The following is a 26317-nucleotide window of genomic DNA, read 5'->3' on the forward strand; positions in this document are numbered from 1 at the left end:
CAAATGAAAACAAACAAGGTGGGTTTGGTTACAGAGTCAGATTTAATTGGACAGAACGGTCACCAGGGCTACAAACATGAAGAAGCAGACAGGTGCAAAGCAAACGCCAGGGGGAGACCTCACCTCACTGCAAACACGTCTAGGGCCTCATCTTTGAATCCCAAAGAAAACCAAGTGTGCCAAAGTTAAATTTGGGTGTGAATTTGGGTTACGACTTGCTTATCATGATGATGGTCAAGCTTAAAAACTGTCTGGAATGTTCCCTTATGTTTTAACTTCACTGACTGAATGCCAGGGGAAAAAAGTGAGGGAGAAGTAGTGGAAAAATACCAGGGAAATCTATCAAAAAAAACAAAAGGCTTGCACATCATCATTTCTGCTCTGCCTGCTTTTGAGATCCGAATGAGCACTCCTGAAAACACGGATCACATATCAGTCAATTCATTCAAAAGGGTAGATTCTACTGAGAGACGTTTGTATACAGGAACTACATCAGGATTCAATTTAAACCACAACAGCTACTAATCATCTTAGCAGGGATAACTTGAAGATTTGGGACTTCTAAGTGTAGAGTAGATAGTGGAACAATAACACTGAATAAACACAACAGGGGGGGAAGGAGGGGGGACCCTTCAAGCCTCTAGTTCGCTCCCCCGGACACTCCCGCATCACTCGTCTTTTTCTTTCAGACACCGGCTGGTTCATGTTTACTCATCACAACGAGATATATACGATACAATGGTTCACATTTTGCATATATCTGTGCATTATAACATATTTACTTTTTTTTTTCTTTGACAATGTAAATTTCAATCTTCAACACCTAGTTAGGGAGAGGTGGGAGGGGTGATAAGGGCTGAGGGAGAAAGAGGAAGGAAAAGGAGGGGAAAAAAAAAAAAATCTTAACAGGATAGATGGGAGGGGAAGTGGTGAGTTTGCTGCCTGGCAGGGGGGAGGTACAACTTTAGCAGCGGGTTTCATAGATTCCAGAGCGGCCGATGTACCGCACCCATTTGATGACATCGTGGTCACTGTAGTTGAGCTTGGACTCAAACACCTTCAAGTAGCGCACCTTCAGGCCGGATGGCGCAAAAGGAACCTGCAGGGACAAAGGAGGAATGTTACAAACGTGCCAAAACATGCAAGGTGTAGGTTGCGGGTTCTTGCAACAGGAAGTGTATTTATGTGGAAATAGTAAGCAGGATGTGATTTGCATGGAAGATAGTAGGATTTAATCCAAAGTCCATTTTTATGGCTAGCAGCTCTATAATAAGGTCCACTTAGCATTCAGAAAAGTAAGGCTCATGTGCCACTCCAATGAGCAATCTCACCTCAAAGTTCATAGAGATGGGAGGCCTGGCCCATTTCTTCTTATCGTTGGTCGGCAGAAGCTCAATCTCAGCACTGATCTGAGACTCCTTCATCCCAGCCATCCGTTTGATCCTAAACAAGCACAGAGAAAGATGTGAGACATTTATTTTCACGCCAAAAAAGAGGGAAAAAAGGAAAAGCAAAGAAAAGATATGAGGTTGTTAATCATTAACTTTTCAGAGAACATAAAAGCAAATTTGCTTTTCCCATGTGCAGCAAAGTTGATACTCACTTCCAGACAATGGCGTTCTCACTGGCCTTGTACTTGGCTTTTCCTTTCATACAAATCACCTGCACACCGCTAGTGTTGAGGGGTGTTGGGATACGCACCTGAGGAGCGACAATAAAACAATAAATAATTAGAGCAGGTAAACTTTTGACCCATAACTGCACATTTTCTCTGATTTAAGTTCTTAGAATTTAAAACGTATTTTCTTAACATCTTCTGCATTTCTGAGTAAAACACTACACATTGAGAGTAACATGAAAAAACAGCTGACCTCAATCTTCTGAGCCAGCAGTGATGGTTTGAAGTTGGACTTGATGACCACTTTCACCTCCAGTTTGGTGCGGCCCACCTCCCTGACTAGAGGAATAACTCGGAACGGCAGGATGATGTCCTTTGTAGTGCGATATCTGCAAGAAATAGCATGAGAAGAAACTATGTAAATTAGTAAAGCAGAAACAAGTCTAGTCAGTGTCTTCAGTGTTCATCCATGCCAATTAATGATGCTTTTAATGTCATTAGAGCCAAACAATTTCTCATGACTTCTTTCATGTACTGACCTCATAAGCTCATACTCTCCATCAGGGGGGATGAAGCTGATGCTACGCTCAGAGTCAAACTTACTGAGGCGCACACACTGGTGGAAGGTGCAGTCATCGATGGCTATGGACTGCTTCCCACTACCAGGAAAGAAAACACATCAGACACCACATGAGATCAAAGAACAGTCCACCTGTTTATTACTAAAAAACTACAGGAAAAACAAAAAAGGTCCCAGTCTCCAAAAGCTAAAACTACAACTTTCCCTCAATTAAGGTTTATCATATGACTACTCAAAGGGACACAACTGCTTAGTACCAAGACATGTGCACCTGGTTGAGGTTAATGTCATTATTCTGCACTTAAAACAAATCACAGTCACTGTTAGGTGTTTGGCTAAAGGATTAGATGTCAAGCAGGTAGGTGTGGGTGCAAAAAACAAACAAACAATTCTACCAAAAGAGGGAAAGCAACCACCAGGCAGCACACTCAAAAGTTAAAGACGTGTTTTGTTTGTATTGACTGTGTGGGGAGCAACAGTGCATGAGATGTACAAATTCTTAATTTGCTAAAGGGCTGAGATGAGACGGGAGCTGGTGTGAGTGTGCGTTGAGGTGGCAGAGGGTGAGGACACTTGTCAGTACAGTACCTTCCTCCCCCTAAATCACTGAGGTACAGCACATAGAAAAGAAAGAGAGGGAAAGAAAGAGATGCATCCAAAGGAAAGAAAAACGAAAAAGAAATTGTAAACCCTGTGTCGTTGCAAGCAAGACAATATTAACACAGACAAGCATAACTTAGGGCTTTTAAAACTTGGACAATGACATTTCCTGTTGTGGTTTTAAAAATAAAATGCATATCACTCACCTCTTCCCTGCATCATCAGAAGCTCCTCCCTTGCCCTGCTTGTCGATGACGATCTTGTCGTTCATGCCAAATTTGCACTCGGGCATTCCACTCAGGTAGCTCTTCATCACGACTCGGCCGGACACGTGAGCACTCAAGACCTGCCCTGTATGGGAATGCTTATGTTAGGCAAAGACAACACATGAAGCCCAAACTGTTTGATTTGTGGGATCTAATGCTGCTCAATATTAAACTCTTACTTAGAAATGTATGCCTCAAGTATGAAAACAAGTAGCAGTGTTATCACAAGTTTAGCGTTTATCACTTTCAAAATAAAATACATGCATTTCCAAGACAACAGTAAAACCTCTAAACATGTTTTCTGAGTAATCGTTGTAAACATAAGGACCCATGTTTTGGAAATTTGTAACTGAGACACCCATAATCATCTCAATCATGAGTTGCAACTGTAAACGTTAATACCTACTGCTGCTGGGGAAAAATGTCTGATACGAGACAAGAAGACAAAAACAAAAATCTGCTTTATTATTTTGAATTTGCATGATTTGAATGAGAAATTTACAGAAAGACAGTGCACACTTTATTTTCATTGTCACTTTTTCTAAAGGTGCCATAAACGCACCTTGTGGTGACATAAGCAGGTTAACGCTTTCCAGTACGTCCAGGAAGAGCTCATTGCGGCGATACTTGATGCCCTCGCGACGCCAGCCAATCTGCCCCGTCACCTGGCTGGTGATCTGAGACTGCTCCTCTTTTGTCTGAGAAACAGGGAGGGAAAATGTATCACTACTAACAAAAGTCAAAAGGGGATCATCAGCTCAGATTATCAGCATGGATCAACACATTTTCAGTATGCCGTTACCTGGTGCTGAAGTGTCCAAAGGTTGCAGTTGAGGGAAAACAATGAGACAAAAACAAAACAAAGAAACAAAAAGAAGAAAAATATTTACATTTTAAAGCAGTGGTCAGCAAGTTTAATTTTATACATTTTATTTTAGTATCATGACACTGATTAACCGCTAACCCTCTATTTTTCCTACATGACAAGTGAATATGCACTTTTTCATTTCTAGTGTTTCATATTGTGACACCGACAGTCTGGGAAATGGGGAGTGTACCCTTGTTCTGTCAGAGAGGGAGCATTCATTTATACTGACCTGTCCCTTAATGCCTTGCTGGGTTATGAAGGTCTTCAGCGCCCCAGTCTCTGAGTTCTGGGGGTAGCCAAAGTCCAGGATCTCTGTATGAACAAACACAAACACATAGCTTGTTGGGTAAGAAGGGAAAACTAGGACACGTAGGGCCAAACACAACCTGTTGACTCTGCCTTGACTTTAACCTGGACACAAACATAGTGAACAGACTAAAGCAGTGACCTCTTTTCCCAAAAATAAAACTATTTACACTCTACCATAATAGAAAAAAATATGTACATATTTAGAAAATTTAACTGATCTCTCACACGAGCGCTTGTCATCACCTACCATCCAGCAGCTCATAGATGAGCACAAAGTTGTTCTTGATGTTCTCCTCGCTGATCTTGCCGAAGTAGGCGGTCATGACGTCACACATTTTGTAAAGGAACTCAAACACCATGGCGGCGTTGACATTTTGCTTGGTGACGGCTGCCAACCAGATGTTGGAGCGCTTCACGTGGAAGAAACTGGTGCGGGCAATATTGGTTACCGGCGATCGAACCTGCTGCCTGGCGTGGATCACGTTCACGCGGAACGCATCCACAGCATTACGCCTAAGATGCAAGGACGAAAGATAGAAAGAGGAGAGGAAGTTGAGATAATTGTTTACAACAGTGTGACATCATGTGAAAGTACTGCTGCAGTTTAACTACAAGTTAAGCTCAGCCCAGACTCATAACAAACAACTTCTTAATACCTCAGGAACATATATATTCATTGAATAGAGTACCAGTTACCACAAACACATTCAACCAACAGAAAGGGGGCATGTTAAGTTGGTGTTGCTTTGTGTAAAGTGGGATAATTACCATGAAGAGACAACTGAGACATCAACGCAACAATGTCATAATTAACTCAACTTTATAGGAACAAAAAAAAAAAAAAAAAACTAACTAAATCACACAGCTAATCTTGCACAATCTGATCTTTGTTTTAATGTCTTTTTATTTAGGCAGAGAAAAAAAAAAGAGCAAAATAATCTGAATTGTATTCTACATTAAGTATACTGTAGCTTATTGCCGAAACTCAACCATGATTAACATGGATTTATAGATGACAGGGCTCTGTATGAGGGATGCAGCAAGTTCTGACAAGAATTGACAAATCCCACTGTCCCGGGAACATCTTCAAGGCCTTTTCCAGCCACGATCTCCCACCTTTACAAACCCCAAAATAAGTAGATAACAGAGTATCTCCTAACCAGGCAACATTGCAAATAAGCCTTTCAAACACTAATGTTCTACTTTTCTACTGTACAACAGCATGAAGGTTGTTCGATTTGAGTATATTTGCATATCCCCAAATAAAAAGCTGAACTCTAATGATGCCCAGCGCTGCGGTTAAGAGCTGCCTGTCAAATACAGGCCATGTAAAAATAAATGAATGATAACTAAACACAATCTTGTCTTGTTGCTGCTGCATATACAAGCAAATGTTTCACTTAAACAAAAAAAAACCAAAACAAAAAACTCTTAAGGAATGAAGGGTTTGTAAAACGTGCTAAATGCGGAAGGGTTATAAGAAATGCGAGTATGTACTGTGGCATACTGACGCGGCATGTCGGAGAAATTCTAAGTCTGCAATTGTAGAGCTTGTTGGCTAATGTTAACTTTGCCTCATGACTTATTTCATGTTTAATAAGCAAAGCTGTGACAGCATGAGTGCAGTGGGTAGCAGGTTTAATCATCATCTGCGTGTTAACACAAATACGTGTGCTCAGAGCAATAGCCTACTATTTGACAAAAACAACCATGTACAGAAACTCCAGTCACTACTCACTTCCATAACCACAGTGTAATGTAATAACTACTGGGGCAAACAGGAACACATGAGAACAATGCGTTTTAGCATGACAGTTGCACTGAACAAACAGAGGGAGTTAGGCCTGTGTTTAGCAGTCTTATTTCTGCTTTCTTATGCATTTGAAGTACATAAATGCCCCATCCACTGTTTGAGGAAATAAAATGGGGTGGACTACTTTTGCAATTCAAATGTAGCGAATTCCAATTACATCAACTGTCCATTCACCCAGATCACAGTGTATTGAACAGCAGCTATATCACAGTTAACTAGACGTTCCACCTTATTAGATCAGCTTCAGATTTAAATCATTCCATCTATTAAAATTTATACAAAAAATCATTGTTAACATCTACAAAAATGCCATTAGAATATTTAAAATCATTTGTTCAATTTATCTGAAGGGAAGAAAAAACAATAATTAGGGCAAAGGATATCTAACCATGCTCAGACTACATGCTTAGGCATCAGCAGAACTGACTGTGAGCAAGACTATTCACTGAAGTGGCCAAGTTCTTTGGCTATGACTGATGTGCTGTTATATTTCAGTATATGGTGGTTTATTTACCACTGTAATGGCATGACGGGTGACTCATGCTTGGAGAAAGTATCAGGAGTCTGACTGTGGAGTCAATGGGCATGCACTTTAGGGGATCATGGGGTCATTGATCGGTGGCCATGAGAAGGAGAGGTCATGCTTTAGAGGCTCGAGCATCTCTTACCTATTCCTACAGGGGCCAAGATGAACAGATGGAGGAAAATGGTGATACAGAGGATAGAGAGGAGACACGAATGAAGTAAAAGGACACGAGAGACAAAAATGCACAAGAGACATTTTCGTGCATCATGTAGACAGAGTGAGTAACATGGTGGTATTATGATGCCATCACTATAGCTGAATATGTTGGGAAAAGGTCAGCAGTATCATACTGCTCCTTAATCTAGTGCTTTACAACACAACAGCATGGCAAGTGAAAGATTATTTATGCCACTGCATTACCGAATTGTTATTTCAAGAAAATCAAGTTGCATGACAGCTTCAACTAAAAACTCAGTTCATAATGTAGCTGTCAAAACAACAATACTGAGCAAAGCACCATGTCTGGTTTACCCTGCATTCTGCAACAGTGAGGATCACCAATAGCAACCGATGCTGATGAGTTCACACATCAAAGATAAAGGACGAAATGTGCAAGCAAGAACATAACATTAGAATTTTCTCTGGCCTTTTCCCCCGGTAAGCGTAATACAAAGTCAATACCTTTCCTTATTCACTGCCATTCTGTAGGACACGCAACGCTGCGTTTCAGAAAGCACAACAAGCAGCTGTGTTTGTGCTACAGCTGACAACGAAGGAGCAACCATGAAAAATAAAGAAAACTATTACTTTACTGATCCTGCTAAAAACAGCACAGAATGAATATACAGATCCCTGCATGACACTGCATGTAGCCAACTCAGACCATTAAGTGGTGTCTGAGTGGCTCAGCTTTTCGAGGCAACAGGTCATACTGAACAGTTCTGCAATGCAGCACACAGCTTGCTATTCAACCCATTTTCTCCCCAACTGTGTTTGTGGTGTCACCATGCCTTCAATAATTAGATTAAATGTTAAAAAAGGTCAAAAATGTATCTCTTCACCCCAAAACAGGAGATTACGAGTGTATCAGTTCATATACTTATCCCTCTACAGCCTGTCAACCTTCACTGTGTAAATCTTTAAGGGCCTGATCTGCCAGTCCTGGAAAAGAGCCTACTTGGACTTCAAAACAGTCAATGAATGTGAATACACAGAATTTAATAGGCAAATTTAGCTATTTTCATTGGTGACTCTTTCTCAGTGTAACTCTGTAGAGCTAAATATGATACTACAAGCACTCAGCCAAGTCATACCAGACGTTAAACAGCTCTTAGTACAAAATATATATCATCCCAGGTGGCCCGGTGTGAGAACTGAGCTTGTATTTGTCCACCAAAGTGCCGCATGCTGCCTGATGGATGAAGAGCATCACCCAGGCATTGCTACCGAAATCAAACAGAGTAATACAGCGAAAACACATTTCAAGCAGACCATCTCCTGCTGTGTTACAAATATGAGATGAGGCAACTGTGGCTGCCTGACGTAATTTTACATGTATTATCTAGGGTGTTTAAATGGAGAAGAAGAAGGAGGAGATGTGGCCAAATCTTCTGGCTACCAAGCAGAGCCCTTACATGGCACATTTGAAACCACGTAGGCAACCTGACACTTCCATGGACATTATTACAATGTGGCGAGTATACTGTCAAAGGTTTCTCTTTACAACTGGCTTAAAACTGCTGTGTTAGGATAAGTCATGGTCTTCCAATAACATAAAAGTTGCTTTGTAAAGGCTTTCACATAGAAAAAACTTTTTTTTTCCTGGTATATATATGTTCCACTCCTAATATGAGACTCAAACTTACTTTTTGTGATTTTACAGAGAGTAAGTTTGAGGAAGGAGAACATGAACTCACAAATGAGCTATGCAGTAGTAACAGATCTGATATGCCTAGAGTCACACTTTATGTCTGTATAAGAGTTTTCCACAAAATTTGCAAAATACATTTCAAATTGGGACTCGATGTTAGGATTAATTGAGGATTTTTAAGCAATCTACAGCACGAATTTCTTCATGGCTTTTGTTTTCCTAACATGTGCTAGATTTAACTGATTTTATGTATTGTTATAAGCAGCGAACATTTCAGTTCAGCATACATCAGATATTATGCATTCGGTTTAAGACATTTCCTGACCCTAGAGAGTAACCTTCTGTTTGATTGAAGACTTTAAAGTTAAAATATGTGATCACTGACTAGTAAATGACTGTCTACAGGATATTAAGCAATCTTTATGGGGAGGAAAAGAAGGCTTCCTCTCTCTGCCTATCTGCCATATGGTAAGAATTAATAACTTGTGTCTTCAAGGGAGAGTCGACAGTGAATCAATTTGGAAAAGCTTTTCACTCAGCTGCACTTAACTTTTAAACACAAGGTGTGGTTGGATAAGCTTGAGTGAACCAAATGATTACCTCAGACATTATGGAAAAAGAATAACTTTTTTCCCTTTCAATTATTCTTTTCTGTATTTAGTCACTTATAAATCAAGTCTGTAATAAATATTTTTGTATCCATATATACACATTTGATTATTTAAAAAAATTGTACTACACAGAGGCAGTAACACTACTCTAAATTTAATCCTGGTGCAGGTTTGTATTTGGTCAACAACAGGAAAGACACGTGTGAACTTAGCCAAGAAGAGACATAATCCTCTCTCATCCTGGATCAACTGCAGGCTCTCCACCCACACTGCATCAGGACCTTCTCAGTGATCTGGAGTGTCTCAAAATCTGGGAACATTAGAGCAGGGTTTCTCTCAATTGAACATACCCTATGTCATCTCGGTAAACTCGGGAGATGAGGACCTCCCCCTTGTGGTTGTAGATGAACAGTCCTCCAATCATTGTGGCTGCTCTTCAATCCCAACCTGCCATGGTGAAACCAAAGCCCTCCTGAGAAAAGACAGAAATGAAGACAGGATATGTGGGAAGGAAAAGGAGGAAGAGAAGTAGAGAAGTGAAAGCAGCAAAAAAAAAATTGAGGGAGTAAGCAATAGTACAGAGAGGCATTTGTCCCTCACATCCGCTTTTTCTGTCCTTCTCACTCTCCCTCTCTCTCACACACACACACACACACTAAAGCCAGATGGATACATCCTGCAGCTGCACCACTGTGGTGACTCATTTTTCTGTAAGACGCGCACACATGCATACATTATTTACTCCGTACAGGCTAAAAACCACTGCAACTACTCTCACCACAGACAGTTCCCCGTTTTCTTCTAAAGTAAATAAGATTATTGACGAGAGATTAGCAGCTACCAATCTGACGCCGGATGCCACCAGACAGCCAGCTAAAAATCTGATGGCCTAACTAAAGTGTCGTCTTACATGTGTTGTCCGAATCGGGTTATATTCTATAATTAAAACATAATCAAAAATATTCTAAAGACATTTTTGTCGTTTGGTATTTAATTCTTGCAGAAATGTGCCCTCCTTAAAGAATGAAGATTCTGGAAAACAGAGGATGAAGGACATGCCTGACATTCCTCGAAGATAGAATCCAGACAATTTGCACACACACACACACAACAGCATTCAGAGGAAAACCACCGCACAGATATAAGCCCGCAAGTGAGAAAATATCTCCTCGTTAAAGCACCGCCGAGTCGTGACAGAATAAACCTCGCACAGAAGCCGAGGGCTTTAATCGCCCATTTATCGGCGAAGTCAAGATGTCTGCTCACTCGGGCCATTTCCTAACGTTCATACATTTTTCATATTTTTCATTTTTTCCCTCGGCCACCGCGCAGCCGGTTAGCTACCATTTTTTTGTCTTAAATATTATTAAGTGGCTTGGCTGTGGTTAGAGGCTTGACCTTCAACTAAGATCGAAGTGATGGAGAATACACCGAGTGAGATATAAGCTAGCTAATTTAGCTCAAGATAGCGGGCTAGCTGGCGGTGATATTCAGCGAACCGGAGTCGAGCCGTGCAGAATTTTAAATGGACTTCCGGTCAAAAGAAAACCAGTCAATTTGACGGGACCTTAAAGAGAACCATTAACTATCATCGACAACTTACGAGTTAGCCATGCAAATATACATCACGGGTTATTCAACAATGTTGGGTAATAATATAACGTAATAAAAGATATTAACAAGGGGGCCCTTGCTTGCTTTTAATTTGAAAGAAAAAACGAGTCCTTTCCGTTATCAGTCTAGTTACTGCTAATAGATTGACGTTAGCTAGCGCCGCGGCGGCTAATGTTGCTACGTTAGCATCGCTCAAGAATGAAACCGTTTCACCGGCTTTCCGTAACGGTTTCCGGACTACAGTTACCCTAATTAACGAAAAAACTGCAGTCCTTTCGTCTTTAGTGGCCTTACCCTAGTTCTCTCAAGAACGCCACCAGTCTTTTGCCTCCCCGTTCGTCCTCGGATAGCTTATGTCAGGATCCAGTAGGTTCCCAGTTCACACGCCCGCTAATTCCGCTCCTTCCTCCTGGTCCTCTGATAGCTGTCAGCTGACCCGCCGTCCTTACGCACAGCCGTTCCGCCGTGACAGGAAAAGGCGCGGCTGGAAAGATGTGTAAACCGCACCCAGGCCTCGATACGATAAGCGACATGGGTTACTGGCCAGTTATTTCGTAAAACATTTCACGTTTTACGGGAGATATGTTTAATAACCAGAAAGTGCGCTAGAATCCCTTAAACAATAGACTTGAATTGCGCTCACATGTATTTGTACTTGTTAAACATCGACAATTTCTCATTGGCTCCAGGAAGTTTAAGAAAAAAAACACTATTGCATTTTGTTTATTTTTTCCATGGTGGTAGTATGGGTGGTCTTGTTTTACCCTGTCCTGCAGAGTCAACTTCAATTTTATTTTCCAAACTAAACCGAATCGCCTCTCAACAGGAGTTTCCGCCTCAAACCACAGGGAACGTTTTGCATAGAGTTGTTCAGTCTGGGGCAAGTCCAAATGTACACAGGCTGAACGTTTGGACACTCCCACAGCGCTCCCGCCCCACTCTCACTCACTCACACACACATCTGTACAGCAGACTGCCCACCCTTCACATTCCTGCGCCTGGACGGTTTGCAGTCCACTGCTTTTAAATGCAAATATAACCTCAGGTACCATAGAAGGGGAAAAAAATAAACTCACTAGGTTTCAGTTTTTGGTTTTGCAGAAAGGTATACACAAGCAAACAAAACAGAAGCAGCAGATTTAAGTCATAAAACTATATTTATAAATAAAAAGACATTTTCCTTGATAAAAGAGTAGTGTGAAAGTCATGGTAAGAATTTTTTTTCCACTATACATTATCACAAGACAGTCTGAAGATTCGCTGGTTAGCAGATGAAAATGTAGTTGTGCCGTATAAAAACGACTCTGGAAACTGGATGCTCATGTTAAGCATTAAAAAGAAAAATAACTAGTTGTGACCAGCTACAAATATAATAAAACAAATGCATTCTCAAAGTATGGACTGTAATTCTCTTGCACTACATACATTTCTTTCTTTCTCTCTTAAGTCAAGCAAATACTTTAAAAGTCTGAATAAGGTTAACAGTTAGTGTTCATTTCAGCTTCTTTCAGTCATTCTTTTTTTCTTGTTAGAGGTCAGCAAGTGGGGGGGAAAAAAAACAAAACAGGAAGAGGGAAGAGGCTTCAGTCTCTCTCAGTTTTGACGTGGACAGGGGTGGGGGAGGACAGAGAACATTAGATAAGGAACCCAGAGGAGGGAGGGAAGAGTGAAAAGAAGAACAAATGAAAAACATCCATGTGGAAAAGCACTGAGTCATCTTCCCCAGCTGACCATTTCCACTGCCTCCCTCCCTTCTTCTGCTCTTTGTCCTCGCTAAAACTCTTCCCCACCGTGGGGCGGAAACTGAGAAAGGCGCTTTGGTTCCATCTGGAGCAGGGTGGGGGGGTGTTTCTTCACTGAAGAAAGTATGACCACTACAACTACTAAGAAAAAGTACAAGAGAGCAGGAGCATTTTCTCTCAGCATACACAACAGGGTGGTTTCCATTTCTGCCTTTAGGTCTCTATAACCGGTGTCACATCACATCGACAAAGAATTCTCCGGCGTTGCCCACTGCCATGCGCAGAGACTGCCGTGACGCAGTGAGCTCAGGGGGCACCGACGCAAGCTCTCTGCCTGGTGGGGCACCAGGTGCAGCTGTAGAAAGATGTGGTGGCTGAGGGGGCAGGCCAGGGGGGCCGTATACAAGACCAGGCCCATAGGCTATAGAGTGGGAGTTGGCACTGCGGTGGCTCACAGAGCTGCGGACGCTTCGTTCACTAGGGGGAGCCACTGAGCGCTCACTTGGTGCCCGGTGGCTCCTGATGTCTGATTCGCTCCCACTGCCACCGGATTTTCGGCCCTCATTCTTGCTACAGTTAGAACCGCTGCTCCCTGTGAACAGAAGAAAAGAGCAAAATTATTATGCAAGTGAGATGTATGTTTAAAAAAATAAAAATCACATCTTTTTCTAATTGGGTGCCAATGACATCACGAAGGCAGCGCTGACCCAGTTTGCAGGAGACTCCTGGGAGAGCTGCTTGACTAACGCTGACATAGTCTAGGAGCATTCAGGCCAAACAGTTTAGCTATTCCTGAAGGCAGTCACAGGTCTTTATTTTATTATCCCGCTCAGACTGCTTAATTTTAGGGCAAGTTCCTGAGAGTAATTAATTTAAGCCAAAGCAGCTCATCTGATTAAAAAGAAACTTGATGTGGAGGATGCTTTGGTCCAATGCATGTCATCAAATCCAAAAACATAGGAAAGTATTCATGTCAGTTTAATTTTGTGTCTACTAAAGAGCACGAGAGAGAGGTATAGTATGTTACCCTGTCTTAGCACAAACACTGGAAGCATGGGGGGAAAAAATCTCTTCTCCACCAGAAATATTAAAGCAAACCCAAACCCCAACACTTTGTCTTTTACATTCTGCATCCTGCTAGTTTGTGCACTACTCACCCGTGCATTTAAGTTAAATGAGTACAGAGCATCTAAGATGTTGTCTCAGTGGGCTCAGCTGTTGTTGGTTAGTAAATATCTCCAGTGTGTAAGGAAACTGCACCTTAAACCACAACGTCTGCTTTTCTAGTTCCACACATTAAACACAGAAACCCCAACATCTGAAGACTTTGGGGGTGATGGAAAGAGTCCTTTTTCACTACTCACAGAGCTAGGCTGTGTCCTTCAAGTTTTTGAAGTCAGCTTATTAAAACATACACTGTTCCTATAAGTGAATTCAAAGTGTGGAGGTAAAACTCCACACCTCTTCTCATCTCATACTGCTCAACAGGGTAAACTAAATGTAAAACACTGCAGAGATGTTGTAATATCACTTAATATACCCTTATATACTTAATATACACAGAATCTGTCTACAGGCTTATAAAGTCTTTCAGTACACTCTTTCACAAAAAAGCAGCTATAGCAAGCCCTAATGAACCTCAGCAGCAATAGCAGCAACCTTCTTGTGAGCTCTGCATCTTTGTAGAAGCTTAGTTGTTAAAAGTTTTAGGGAAACCATGTGCTACTGACATGAATTTTGATTTTTCTTTGAGGAGAAACTGCAAAAATTAACACTAATTTTATATGAAGTGCTTGAAATTTGTTGAGGACTTAATTAAACTGCACTAACCACTGTGCTGGCTCCCTGCACTGCCAGCTCCTGGTCCACCATGGAAGGGCTGCGGCAGATCGTAAGGGTGCGGAATAGGGAACTGGTAGGGCAGGGCCATGGGCCAAGGGGCTGACCCGGGATGGGGCAGAGGGGGGAGGGTGTCCTGATCTGAGGCACCACCGCTGGATCCATCATGATCATGCAGAGACAAGTGGGTCATGTCTGAGGAAAAGAGAAGACAACTCCGTTAGATTTTCAAGTCGCATCCCACTTAAACTTTGGTGAAACTTGCTGTTACTGCTCACGCTCTAAGCAGATCAGTGAGCTCAAAGTCCACTTACTGCCACAGAGGTCTCCAAAGACATAGTAGCACTGTTCAGAGAAGGTGATCTTATTGACTGTGTGTCGGATGTACCCAGCCTTCAGCAAATTGCTGGCATATTTACGAGCTTCACGGCGATCTGTGAATCCTTCCACATGATGGAAGAGCCAGTCCACCACATCAGAACCTGAAGCACATGTTTTAGAAATCAAATCGTCAGGCTACAGCTTCACTGATCATATTTAAAACTTTTTTGGCAACTTTACATAAATCTGATGGTGGTTAATTAATCTATACTTCAATTTAACATTGATTTTTGTTTTCAAGGTTGAGCTCTGGTAACCTGGTAATACACCTTGGTATAATAAAGGCAATTCGAGCTCATGCTGAATTTCTCAGTTGCTGGAATTTAAACTTTTTTTTTTCAAAATGTTAAAAAAAAAAAAAAAGTAAAAAAAAACAACAAAAAACAACTGAATTAATCGAAGCAGTATTTAGGTATTGCTTTGGCATCAGTGAAACACTCAATCTAAAAGCTGAGAAGATCTGTGTATGTGTGCGTGAATACTAGTGGGAGTAATTTTTAAAAAGCCCAGTCAAGCTCGCTTTGACAGACGTACCAATAAAGGCATTAGCGATGGTTATCTTGAGCCACATCCTGTCTCGCACCTCCAGACCTGACTCTGGGCAGGCCATCGCCTTAGCAACCGTTGCCATGTCACTGTGGATCGAGAGGTGGAAGTCATCGAATCCTAGGAAAGATGAGATGAGCAAGTTAACATGTGGGTGGTGTTAAATCTTTTAAATCAGAAATTGAAACATTTTGGTTTAAGGACAAAGAGGTCCGGCTCCATCAAGAATAAAACTGTTGAGCCACATTGTGTTTTGTTTCCAAAACATTTAAAATTAAAGAACTACTGAGTTCTGTTTTCTGGGTTTAAAAAAAATAATAAAAAAAATAAAATAAAAAAATGTTGGCCTGTTTTGGAATTTGCCTCAAATAATATTTGGTTTCCTGCGGTCTCGGCTGTTATTTGACCCCGTTCTGTTCTAATCGTGAATCAAGACTGGATTTGACTGGATCTTTGTTTGAAGTGGACTGCAACTGACTTGGATTTGATAAATCCCCCAGATGAGCCAGACCACAGTGAATTACATGTCCTCCCTAGAACACTAATGTATCTTACATATAATCTCACTGAGTTTCAGTCCATTCTCAGACAAGCTATCATGACTAAGCATCACAGTGTCCCTTCTCATCTGCCTCCATTTCAATAGGCTTTTCATTTCTTCTTTAAAAAAAAAAAAAAAAAAAAAAAAAAAATCCCTTCACAATACATCGTGGATAAGATAAAGGGCATTCATATTTTCTATTAAGTGAATTATAGACATGTAACTAATAGGCAAAAGGCAAGTTCAACAATGGTTCAAGAGAAAAGGAAATTTTTCTCCCAAAAGAAAAGGCATCGCAAAACTTCCAAAGATTAAAGGAGACACGAAAGTTGTGAGTTATGGTTCTATTTGGATACGAGTTACCGAGCAGATGGTAGCTGAGGCTGAACACAGCAAAAGCTGGAACAGATAATAGTCACAGGAATGTAGTGAGAGGGAAGGGCCGCACTTAACACTGAGACTTACTAACAGAGGTTTGGTGGTCACAGGGAGGGAGAGCTAAATGTTCCAAGTGGTATGACAAACCTGGAGTTATTTTCCTTCTCAAATGCTCATATTTATTTATTTTTAACAAGCAGGCTATAAAGAGGTACCAGGAAACAAAGGAGAAAACTAAAAAAAAAAAAGAGGAACAAAAGAGTAAAAAGAGGTACATTAAAAACTCAAAAGGTGGTACAGTTTAAATGTGGAGACAAAAAGAAAATGAACTAAAAACTGTGACTGAGAGTTAATGGAGGATGAAAGTTGCTTCGGATAAAAGTGCACTGATGACAAGCTCAAACAGGCAGCTTCGGGGGGTGATGTGACTCACGTTCAGTCTCAGGGATCGAGCTGCTGATTGAGGAGCTGGTGGAGGTGACTGTGCTCATGGAAGGGCTCATGCCATATGGAGGGTACACCCCAGTCATGGCTGCCGTGTGAGACACCCATGCAGCGGGGTCGATAGGCCGGATTGGCTCACCTGTTAAAGAGAGGGAAGGCAGCTGAAATTAATGAGGTTATTACAAAATCTTTCAAGTAAAAAATAAAAAAATGTGTCACTGCGTATAGTTATTGCAGAACAACCACTCACTCCTGGGCAGAGCAAAGCAGCTCCGAGGGTTTGGGTCCCAGCACTTTGCAACTGTCAGAGTAATGGGGCTGGTAAAAAAGACACATAGACAGTTAATTATTGGTCTTTTTGCACTCCTGTGTTATAGATGCTGCTTTTGCATTCGCTTACCCCGGCTTGTGCACTATGTCTCTTAGTACTCGAACAGCATCATCATTGCTCATGTTCTCGAAGTTTATATCGTTAACCTAGATCAATAAAAACAGAAAAATATCCCAATGAGATGCCAAGTTAGAACTAATGTGGAACTAATACTTTAAAGGAAGAGCTCAGATAGTTCAAAGGCAAAGAGACTGAGCTGGTTTGGACATGTGAAGTGAGGCAGTGGGTATATTTAGAGCAGGATGCTGAAGACAGAGCTGCCGTGGATGTAAGAGAGGAAATGCAGGTGGATGGGATCACAAAAGAGGATACAGTGGACAGGAAGGAATTCTTCAGTGTGCTTGAAAGATATATAAAGAGAGATAAAGCAATATGGCATTAAGAAATAGCCCCAGAACTACATTTTCTTCCTATAAACAGAAATATAAAAATTTCACAGCCCCACAGCGATTCCAGTTCTACTGCAGAAAGACATCAATATGGGGTCCCAAATAAGCAATTTTCCTGGGAAGTATTTTTTTACAGTATGATAAGATTGGATTAAAATCAAATTGGCAAAAAAGAGAATGTGTATAAGAAGAGTAAAAACACAAAGAATGATGTCAAGCGATGACATTACAGCCAACTGCATCTGTGACACATGCACAAGAACAGAAACCCTTGACATCATTCATTTCAGTAAAAGTGCTGGTCTCAGTTACAACGTGTACATCCACTCGCACTATGCTTGTCTAAATTCCAGATATTCAACTGTAAACTGTTTTCATTTTGTGTGCATCAGTCTCCTACTTAAGACACAAACACAGACACACACCTGCAGCAGCATATCCCCGGGCTCTATGCGTCCATCTGCAGCCACAGCTCCTCCCTTCATGATGGAGCCGATGTAGATTCCTCCATCACCTCTCTCATTACTCTGACCCACAATACTGATGCCCAAGAAGTTATACTTTTCTGTGAGGTGGGGAGGAACAGAGTATATTCAAAGAAATGAAGTATTATTTACTTCATATGCTCGCTGAACAAACATCTAACTCCTGTGTGTGTGCAAATCACCTACCCATGTTGAGAGTCACAGTGATGATGTTCAGCGACATGGTGGAGTCTGTGATGCTGCTGAATGACGAAGACTGAAGAATGAAATAAGGACAAGAATTATGAGGAATGCAAAAAAAATACATTAAGAGCAGAAACCTGAAAGATAATTTTAGGTAACCTTGGTTGATTTATTGTCTTTTACATCTGAGAGTGTTCTCACCCTGTCCATATTGGAAGCCTTGGGTTTCCTTCGCCGGCGTCGATGTCGTCTCATTAGACGAGAAGAGCTCTGCTCAGTGGAGCTACTAAACCTGAAGAGGAGGGGAAAAAAAACATGATTTAAAATGAAATAAATAATAACTAAATAACAGATGCAGATCAAATTGTCTCATGGGAGTCTTTGAAAGTAGCCGCGATCTAATCTTTGAAGTTTCTGGATATAAACTTCCCCCTTATAAGCAAATATCTCTAATTTTTTTACATGCTAATCTTCACCAGTGTACCAATATTTAGTTATAATATTGCTGCAACAATTGAGACTCTGATGTCCATCCGTTTATGACCACAGTGTACCCATTTCCAACAGGAAAGTGTGCCCATGCCACAAACCTTAAATCATCTCAAACTGGTTTCTTGAACATGGTCATGGGTTCAATGTACTTAAATGATCTCAACAGTCACCAAATCTCAATCCAACAGAGCCCCTTTGGGATGCGGTGGAATGGAAGATTCCTATCATGCACAGTCGACAAATCTGCAGCATCTGTGTCATGCAACATGAGCCACTATTGCTGAGGAATGTTTCCAGCACTGTGCTGTGCCACAAAAAAATAAAGGTAGTTCTAAAGGTAAGCAAGAGTCCAAATGGGTAGTAGCAAGGTATACCTAACAAAGTGGCCAACAAGTGTATGTGCTTCAGACACAAAGAATACTTCCAATTGAAATACATTACTTACAGTCATGCTGCCTCACAGAAATTTGTTTCTATGAACATGAATAAACAGATAGCTTCATCGTGACCATTTCAAGTTTGTTACCAGGGCTAAAATACTCCAGTCTACAGTAAGAATAAATAACCCACTGCTGTTTAATTGTACCATATAAATTTAGTAATCAAACGCTAACCATACTACTACCTACTTAAAAGAAAGGCATTTGCAAAACTGCTGAAGGCTCACTGATCCATATGTACTGGTCTTGTCCCAATCTTGTCCACTTCTGGACAGAGGTTTTCCATACCCTGTCCAGGATTCTCAGTGTGACGCTGGCCCCTGACCCCCTTCTTGCTTTGTTTGGCATCAGTGGGAATGAGATGCCTCTACCGGCCTCTAAAAGACAGGCGCTATCATTCTGTTCCCTGTTGGCCAGGAGGGCAATTCTGAGGTGGCGGGGACGCTGCACCTCCCACTAACAAACAGTGGTTATATGACCTCATGTCTAAAACTGGAAAGAATAAGACACTCCAAAACTCTACTAGGAAATTTCAAAGCATGTGAAGTTCTTTCCTTGATGTATTTCAAAATCTATAAGAATTTTTCAGGTGCATTCACTTTAGTCTGTGTGCAACTCCCTCATGTCAGGTGAACAGGTCTAGGGCAGTGACCTGGGCGGGAATGAATGGGATTATTTTGCAGGGACTATGTTATCTGGGGGACATATTTTATTTATTTTTATTTTTTTTTTAAAAGTTCTTTATTTTACCTTTTTTTTTTTTTTTTTTTACCTTAAGTGTATGGGCTAATTGCCCCAAATGTACAAATCATCTGTAATCCTTCTATTCTCAGAACCTTTGTTTACATCCATAAAGGAAAAACTCTTAATAAAAAGACATTGTTTAAAAAGAAGCCATTTGAAAGCCAGAAGGAAAACAGTTTCACAAGTCAGAATGAGCTTTAAGTATAAGACAGCATCGAACTACATTTGAAGGTTACAACATAATCAACAAAGCAAAACAAAAAAATTCTTTCTGCGTCAGAACCCCCCTAAATACGTAAGAGGTTTTTAATCCAGCTCTTTTGAAGCTGATTAAATGGGAAAAACATCCCGTCAGATGCCTAAAGACTGAGACCAGCAGAGTCTCTGCAGTGGGCTGCAAGGATTACCGCTGGAGCAGAACCCTGAGGTTACCACAAAAACCAGCACACAATTAGACAGCACTAATCTTTGCCATAAACCATCAACTATAACTCCACATGCATTCCTGAAGCCAAATGCATTTCTTCTTTTTGCAACAAACCAGCTCAACAGCTATATAACACATCTGACCTGCTGGTTGCATCATCATCATCTGAATCAAAGCAGGAAGTGGACTCCAGCTCGCTGCTCATGAAGGACGAGCAGCTGTCGTACTCGGCGCCTCCGCGTCCCATACCCCGCGATGAGTACCCGTTCTGCCGCCCACCTGCAGCAGGTTTTTAAATGAAAAACTTAAGCTAGAAAAATAAAACAATCAAAGGATACTGCATGTCTAAAGTCAATCACACTACACTTACTTTTTACCAACAAGATAACGGTTATTCATAAGTTGTGAAATACATGGAAACAACACTGATACATGCAATGAAAAACAAGAATAAGCAGCAAGTTTCTTTCTGACCATGGTCATTAGTGTGTTTCCGTCGCGGCCTCTCCCTCTCTCTCCTCTGAGACACCATGGAGCCGGTCTCTGTGTCATTGTCCAGGCTGTCCCGACCACTTGCTGCTTTCCCACTTCAGACAAGAGAGCGAGTGTTAAAGAGAGACAGAGTTACAAAACATCATGATCAGGGCATTTGAGCTTATTCAGCAGCCACTAAAACTAATGTTTATTTTAAAAGAGCTTTATAAGAATCAAATTGCTGGCTACTCTGGTTCACTGTGGTTAAGAGAGCGATCTGTACCTGAATATTTGGAAAGAATTGCAGATGTTGTGTTGATGGATTTTCAGTGTGGTGATAAAAAGAGTCACTTTACTTGCAGACATAGCATATTTCTTTAGATAGAAATATTAAAAAAAAACAAAAAAAAACAAAACAACAACTAGTAACCAGGGGCTTAAGTATGATAATAATAGCCTATGGATAAATGACTGCAAGAATTAAGCTAGATTTCCTTTCCTCCAGGGCAGTCACAAGATATCACACTTTTTTTTTTATTTAATTTGCTCTTTCCTGTTACTGTTCTTATTAGGCAACACAGAAGAACGCATTCAAGACACTCAAAAACACACAGACACACACTAAGCACAATATCTTTCATTCTCATTCACAGTAAAACAAAATATAAAGTATCAACGTCTCGTTTGAGTTCACTGACTGGTAGGAAGGGGGTCTCGAGTCTCCAATGCCCCCGGTCCTCTCCAGAGGTGGCGTCGGCTCTAAACTATCCGCCACCGAGCCTGCGTCCGTGTGCGCGCCGTCTCCGGAGACCAACTGTCAACAGACAAAGAGTCGGATCATTCAGGGGGATGAGTATCTCTCAGAGAGAAGAATTTACAGAAAGACACAGAACGAGTGAGCAGCAGACCTTCATTCACATCCACATTCAAAGGCTATACACGGTGTGTCATATTTTACTCTAACTTCCTAAATGTATGACACAAACATTTCAAAATCTCCTGCAGAAAGGGACTACAGTCTCTTGCTAAAATTCAGACTTAATCTGCCTCCTACTAGTTTCCTACTGAGAGAGCAAAGCTCTACAAAAGCAGCTGTGAATTCAGCGAGTTGAAAAAGAAAGAGCCCAAGCCAAGACTTGTGGTTTGTGTACCTGACAGTGTTGCCTAAGTTACCAAATTGTAGGGGAAAAAATGGTCTCCAACAGACCAGAACTAATGTTTTCTCAGAAATTAAATTACCGGTATGCATTTATTTCCACTTTTACCACATGCTAGTGTTTGTTAGCTTGAGACAACAAAACAATATAACTTAAATCCTGCTGTGGTTTTTGTGGAATCTTGGAAGTCATCCATATCAGAAATGAAGCATGTATTTGCATGCAACAACAAGTTTCAAGTTTGAAACTGTAGCCATCAATAGCAACCTGTGATGCTGAAAAAGTTCAGATTCAGCAGCTGCTGACCTCAATCTTAAGGATCCAATTTAAAAAAAAATATATTTAAAAAAAAAAATCAGGTTCAATTTCATTGTATGCACAGCCATTATGCACTTGAGAAATCTCTTTCGTTCAGTGCATGTTTATTAGAAATCAAGCTGTGACATCATCTAAATTAAATTACGGCAACAAAGTGAGTGTGAAGGTAAGAGTGTGTTGGAAAGAGTGTGTTGGAAAGATAAATATGTTGTGCTGAAACAGGGCATCAGTATATCAAATCAAATCACCTGTACTGTCATAATAATTCAGCTATATTACTATGTGGCAAGATAGCTCAAATTAAAGTCTTCTGCTCTTAATCACAATCACAAGAGTCTAGTTTGGTGTGCACTAAAGGGAGCTACAGAACAGGAGATACAGGGTGCTGGCTTGTTGTGATGAAATGATGTGCAGCCAGCCAGGCCTCTGGACCCCAGAGAATAATCAATCAGCTCACTGAAACAACAGACGAACAGCGGAGACAAACAAATGGACATACTCTAACAGAAATAACATTTGCCTGTACGTGGAACATTGCAACAACCCTCAAGAGATTTGGAGCAAAACGCACACAAAGGGGAACTGGCTTTTAAACACAGTAAACTAAACCTCCACGCAGTCTAATGAAAACGACCACAACAAAGAGACGCATTAGGACGAGCACGCTGGAATATACGCTCCAGAATGGAGCAATAACGCCATGTTGATGATGCTCGAATAATTAAAACCACACTGTAGAAATTAAGCGAGTGCTTTAGCCTTTCACATCACAACACAGAGCAGTCTTTCTCTCTGCTTTATTCTCTCCTCCCTGTGAGATTCAATCTTCTTGTTAGATGACCTGCAGTGAGGCCCTTTGTTATGGAGTATTTTCCGGCTATCCTGTGATTTCACTTGCTCTTAATCCAATTTCAATGTCGAGAAGAGAGGAAGGGAGGCCGTGCACGAGCGCCAGATGTCTCGAGTGTTGTGGAGACAGGAGTATTATTGCTTAGAGGCTTTAAATAAGAAATTGCATGCAAGTACATGTATGTGCTACATGTGCCAATTAACCTGTGTGCTTAAAAAAATTGATATTTTACAGTGAAAAAGACAAGGTTTAGGAAAAGAAGTGTATGTATACTGCTCCAAGGATCGTTATGTGATGATGATATTATCGCACAGATGTGCAGTGCCTCCCCCTACGCTTGAGCATGACTGGGGTAAGTCCCCAACAGATGGGACTCATTGTTACACATTCATGTACGCCACTTAACCACACAAGTTATTGCACACAAGCAAACAGCAAAAAATAAATAAATACATTTTATTGCAGCGTGTATTTTGGACCTACCCATGACACCACACGTCCATTGAAGCAGGGCAGCTTAGCATTGTCATCAGATATTTCTTCCTTTACCACCCTGTAAAGAGAACAAGGCTTTGTTTCAGTCAAACATTACCAACACAAAAGCAGTCCCTGGGCAATAAAACATGAGGGTGCATTTAGAGGAAGTGGAGCTGGACAATATATTCCACCAAGCAGGACAGACACTGACAACTGGGGACAGTTGTACACATTAAGAATCAATGACAATGTTCAATATAACCAAATGTTTGAGACTACTGGCACACGCACAGAAAACTAGTCAAAAGATGGCTCACTTGTCCATTTCATATATAGAAGTAAGCCTTAATGCGTTACAGACTGGTGCAAATACATTAACAAAAGGCATGTGTAAATGTAACCATGTGAATTTCGTGCAAACCCTCCCATTCATTCAGTCCTGCTTGCAAGGATCAGATGGCAGGCAGATCTTAACAACACCTTGTTACACAATGAAGAGGACAAATAAGGCATGTATTTAACAAGCACCTCAGAGTATTGGAGATGTCAAGATTAGCCAGGTCTTTAACAGGGAGAACACTGATGGTCAGTGAGGCTTTCCTGGTAAAGATCACAGGCTCCAAACCAGTCTAACAAGTTCCTAAAACACTAGACTTTAAGGCTAGACTTTAAGGCTTCAACAGTTAATTTAGTGCATGCACCTCCACTCTTGAAACAACACAAATAGCTGCGGATCCTTTCAAAACTCGTCCTTTCTATCTAGGTTGTTGCCCCACCCTTGTTTGAGTTTAGCCAGAAAAACTTTGGCAACCTGGCTCGAGTTTTCAAAAAAACAAAACAAAAGTACATTTCTCCCTTTTATTTAACTCTGAAGAAGGTAAAGTGTGGAGGACCATAAAACGTCTACTTTTCTGGCCATGTTTTAACACAAAGGGACACGCTCATAAAGCTGCCAGAGTGATGAACAGGGCATTCCTGTGTCCAACTTTGCATTCCTTAGGCTAATAGACAACAACAGCAGGGGCCTTCTGGTCTCACTCACTCACCAAGTGTCCGGTTAGATCCATTCATTAGCCTGCTAGCATAAGCGTTTCATACATTAGGCAGCAACTGACAGCTGTAACGTCAGTAACTAGTTAGTAACAGTGTGAATTGCTCCTTGTTTCGTTTAGTCTTCAATAAGTTTAAATGCGATTAAAGGCTTTCTCTTAGTGTTCGTGAAACTAGAAATGACCAAACTTGGTAAGACAGTACAGCATAAGCTAAGCACGAGCAATGTAAACAAACGGGGTCGGGACGCTGAACAGACCTGCTAACGATGCGACCTGGACGCTAGCAGCTAACAAAGGAACGGCAAAGCAAACGGCTAGCTGATGACTGAAAGACAGGTAACCTTAGAAGTGATGACAAGCCAGCTCCACGAGGTAACAAATATGTTACAGTTAATCTGACTGGACTGAGGTTAAGCAGACTCGGGTTGCTATGCTACGTTACGTCCACGTTAAACATAATGAACCTTTTAACAGTTACCCAAAGTCATCGTCCATAGATTTGAAGAAGAATTTGTAATTTGGTTTCTTGAGGACATTTTTGAAGTCTGCCAGCGTGACTTTGTCCGCCGGCACCGACAGTTTCACCAGATATGGTGTCTCCTGGTCGTCGAGGTGGTAGATAATTTTGGTCTCCCCCATCTCGGACTGCGGCTAAGGCAAGGCAGACTGGTTGCATCAAGCCAAGGGCCTGGCAGGCTCCCTCTCGGGCCCCGACTCCCCGTGGCGCTGGCGGCTGCGGCTTTGCCGTGGTCCACCCGGCTCTCCCTGGCTGACCGACCCGTTCCGTAGTGCCCGGTTGTGCCTTTTTTCCCCTTTCTTTCTTTTTCACGGGAGCTTGCTAACGTTACGCCTGACTCTCTATTACAAAAACACCTTGCTGTTCCACAAAGCGTCCAAACACCGCCTCAGGACTGAATTGGTTTAGTTTCCGTTTGTGTAAAACGTACAATATATCACAAAAACCTTAAAAATACGTGAGGAAAAACAGTTTCAAAGCGGCGCAAAAATAAACAATCTCAGAAGGGTCCGTACTCCCTTCTCGCTAGCTGCTCGGCTTTACTTTGTTGCACACGAAACTGCATAAAATCGTCCAAGCCTGTCTCGGAGGAGCGCCCCCCGCAGGTGAGGAGGAGAGTGACAGCTTTTCGAGGACAGCTGGGGCAATTTAACGGCTCCCATACTGCTCTGGCAAGGCCATTAAACGGCCTTTAGCAGTTTTGAAGCCCCACAGACCTCACAGTTATATGATGGTATACTTACACAGAGCTTCAATATGTTTATACTCCAATTTACAGCTGGAACCTTTATATGGATTGCAAAGAATAAGACCATCATTGTCAGTTATCATTTTACTCTCTTAGAATTTAGATCTTAATCACCCTAAAATTAAAAATTTCAGCTGTGACACAAGAGACAAATGGAAAATTTCCCTTTACATTTTAAATCTGCAAGGAGGGGGTTGGGGGGGGGGGGGGGGGGTACAAGAATGTAGGGCTTCCCATCATGCAGCAGAGAATTGGTATGGAGGGAGAGGTTTTGAAATCAAACGACTCCTTCCACATTTTTATTTGTGTATGAATTTTGCTGACCCCTTGTAATTGCTATCATAGCACCACTCAGACTGAGCAGAAGTCCAATCAGAGTGATTGAAAGGCAGTAATATTTCAATTTTATTATCAAGATTATTTGTTTTTCCCACATCAGCAGGTCAAAGAACTTAATTTATGACTGTGGATCATGGTTAACCTTCTTCAGTTTATTATATGGTCATGCATTGCATTTTGATAGAACAAATGCTGTAAATTACATCTTTATTAATGTAACTGTCAAAATATTCCACCTTTACTTTTGCTACTTATCAAAATGTCATAAATAACAAAGCAAGATATCAA

General features: G+C 41.3%; 2 protein-coding genes across 2 annotated transcripts; both read right to left on the reverse strand.

The window, feature by feature from the left end:
* Nucleotides 1-23: 23 nt before the first annotated feature.
* Nucleotides 24-11135, reverse strand: LOC102784988 (AP-2 complex subunit mu-A). Its single transcript, XM_006786711.3, has 13 exons — nt 10970-11135; nt 9412-9533; nt 4489-4754; nt 4162-4244; nt 3867-3872; nt 3627-3762; nt 3005-3149; nt 2787-2804; nt 2158-2277; nt 1872-2007; nt 1604-1701; nt 1332-1443; nt 24-1099 (listed from the first exon to the last, which is right to left on the reverse strand). Exons 2-13 carry the CDS (start codon nt 9483-9485, stop codon nt 965-967), a joined length of 1329 nt encoding a protein of 442 aa, XP_006786774.1. The 5' UTR covers nt 9486-9533; nt 10970-11135; the 3' UTR covers nt 24-964.
* A 678-nt stretch (nt 11136-11813) lies between these two features.
* Nucleotides 11814-25500, reverse strand: LOC102785473 (segment polarity protein dishevelled homolog DVL-3-like). Its single transcript, XM_006786713.3, has 15 exons — nt 24904-25500; nt 23380-23449; nt 21270-21385; nt 20572-20684; nt 20241-20376; nt 18196-18286; nt 17998-18067; nt 17752-17891; nt 16947-17023; nt 16797-16864; nt 16536-16685; nt 15172-15303; nt 14571-14738; nt 14248-14451; nt 11814-13009 (listed from the first exon to the last, which is right to left on the reverse strand). Exons 1-15 carry the CDS (start codon nt 25062-25064, stop codon nt 12651-12653), a joined length of 2055 nt encoding a protein of 684 aa, XP_006786776.1. The 5' UTR covers nt 25065-25500; the 3' UTR covers nt 11814-12650.
* Nucleotides 25501-26317: the final 817 nt, after the last annotated feature.

Source organism: Neolamprologus brichardi, chromosome 18, assembly GCF_056152115.1.
Source record: "Neolamprologus brichardi isolate AB-2024 chromosome 18, ASM5615211v1, whole genome shotgun sequence".
Classification (NCBI taxonomy): domain Eukaryota; kingdom Metazoa; phylum Chordata; class Actinopteri; order Cichliformes; family Cichlidae; genus Neolamprologus; species Neolamprologus brichardi.

What these genes read in the sequence shown, in the direction of transcription:
- LOC102784988 (XM_006786711.3), bottom strand. Translation starts at nt 9,485, where the DNA reads ATGATTGGAGGACTGTTCATCTACAACCACAAGGGGGAGGTCCTCATC. An exon ending in CATCTATGAGCTGCTGGATG is followed by an intron (nt 4,245 to 4,488) that starts GTAGGTGATGAC and finishes TTGTTCATACAG; the next exon opens with AGATCCTGGACTTTGGCTAC. An exon ending in TGCTGGCTCAGAAGATTGAG is followed by an intron (nt 1,702 to 1,871) that starts GTCAGCTGTTTT and finishes GTCGCTCCTCAG; the next exon opens with GTGCGTATCCCAACACCCCT.
- LOC102785473 (XM_006786713.3), bottom strand. Translation starts at nt 25,064, where the DNA reads ATGGGGGAGACCAAAATTATCTACCACCTCGACGACCAGGAGACACCA. An exon ending in TCTATGGACGATGACTTTGG is followed by an intron (nt 23,450 to 24,903) that starts GTAACTGTTAAA and finishes TTCTCTTTACAG; the next exon opens with GGTGGTAAAGGAAGAAATAT. An exon ending in GAAACACACTAATGACCATG is followed by an intron (nt 20,377 to 20,571) that starts GTCAGAAAGAAA and finishes AACCTGCTGCAG; the next exon opens with GTGGGCGGCAGAACGGGTAC.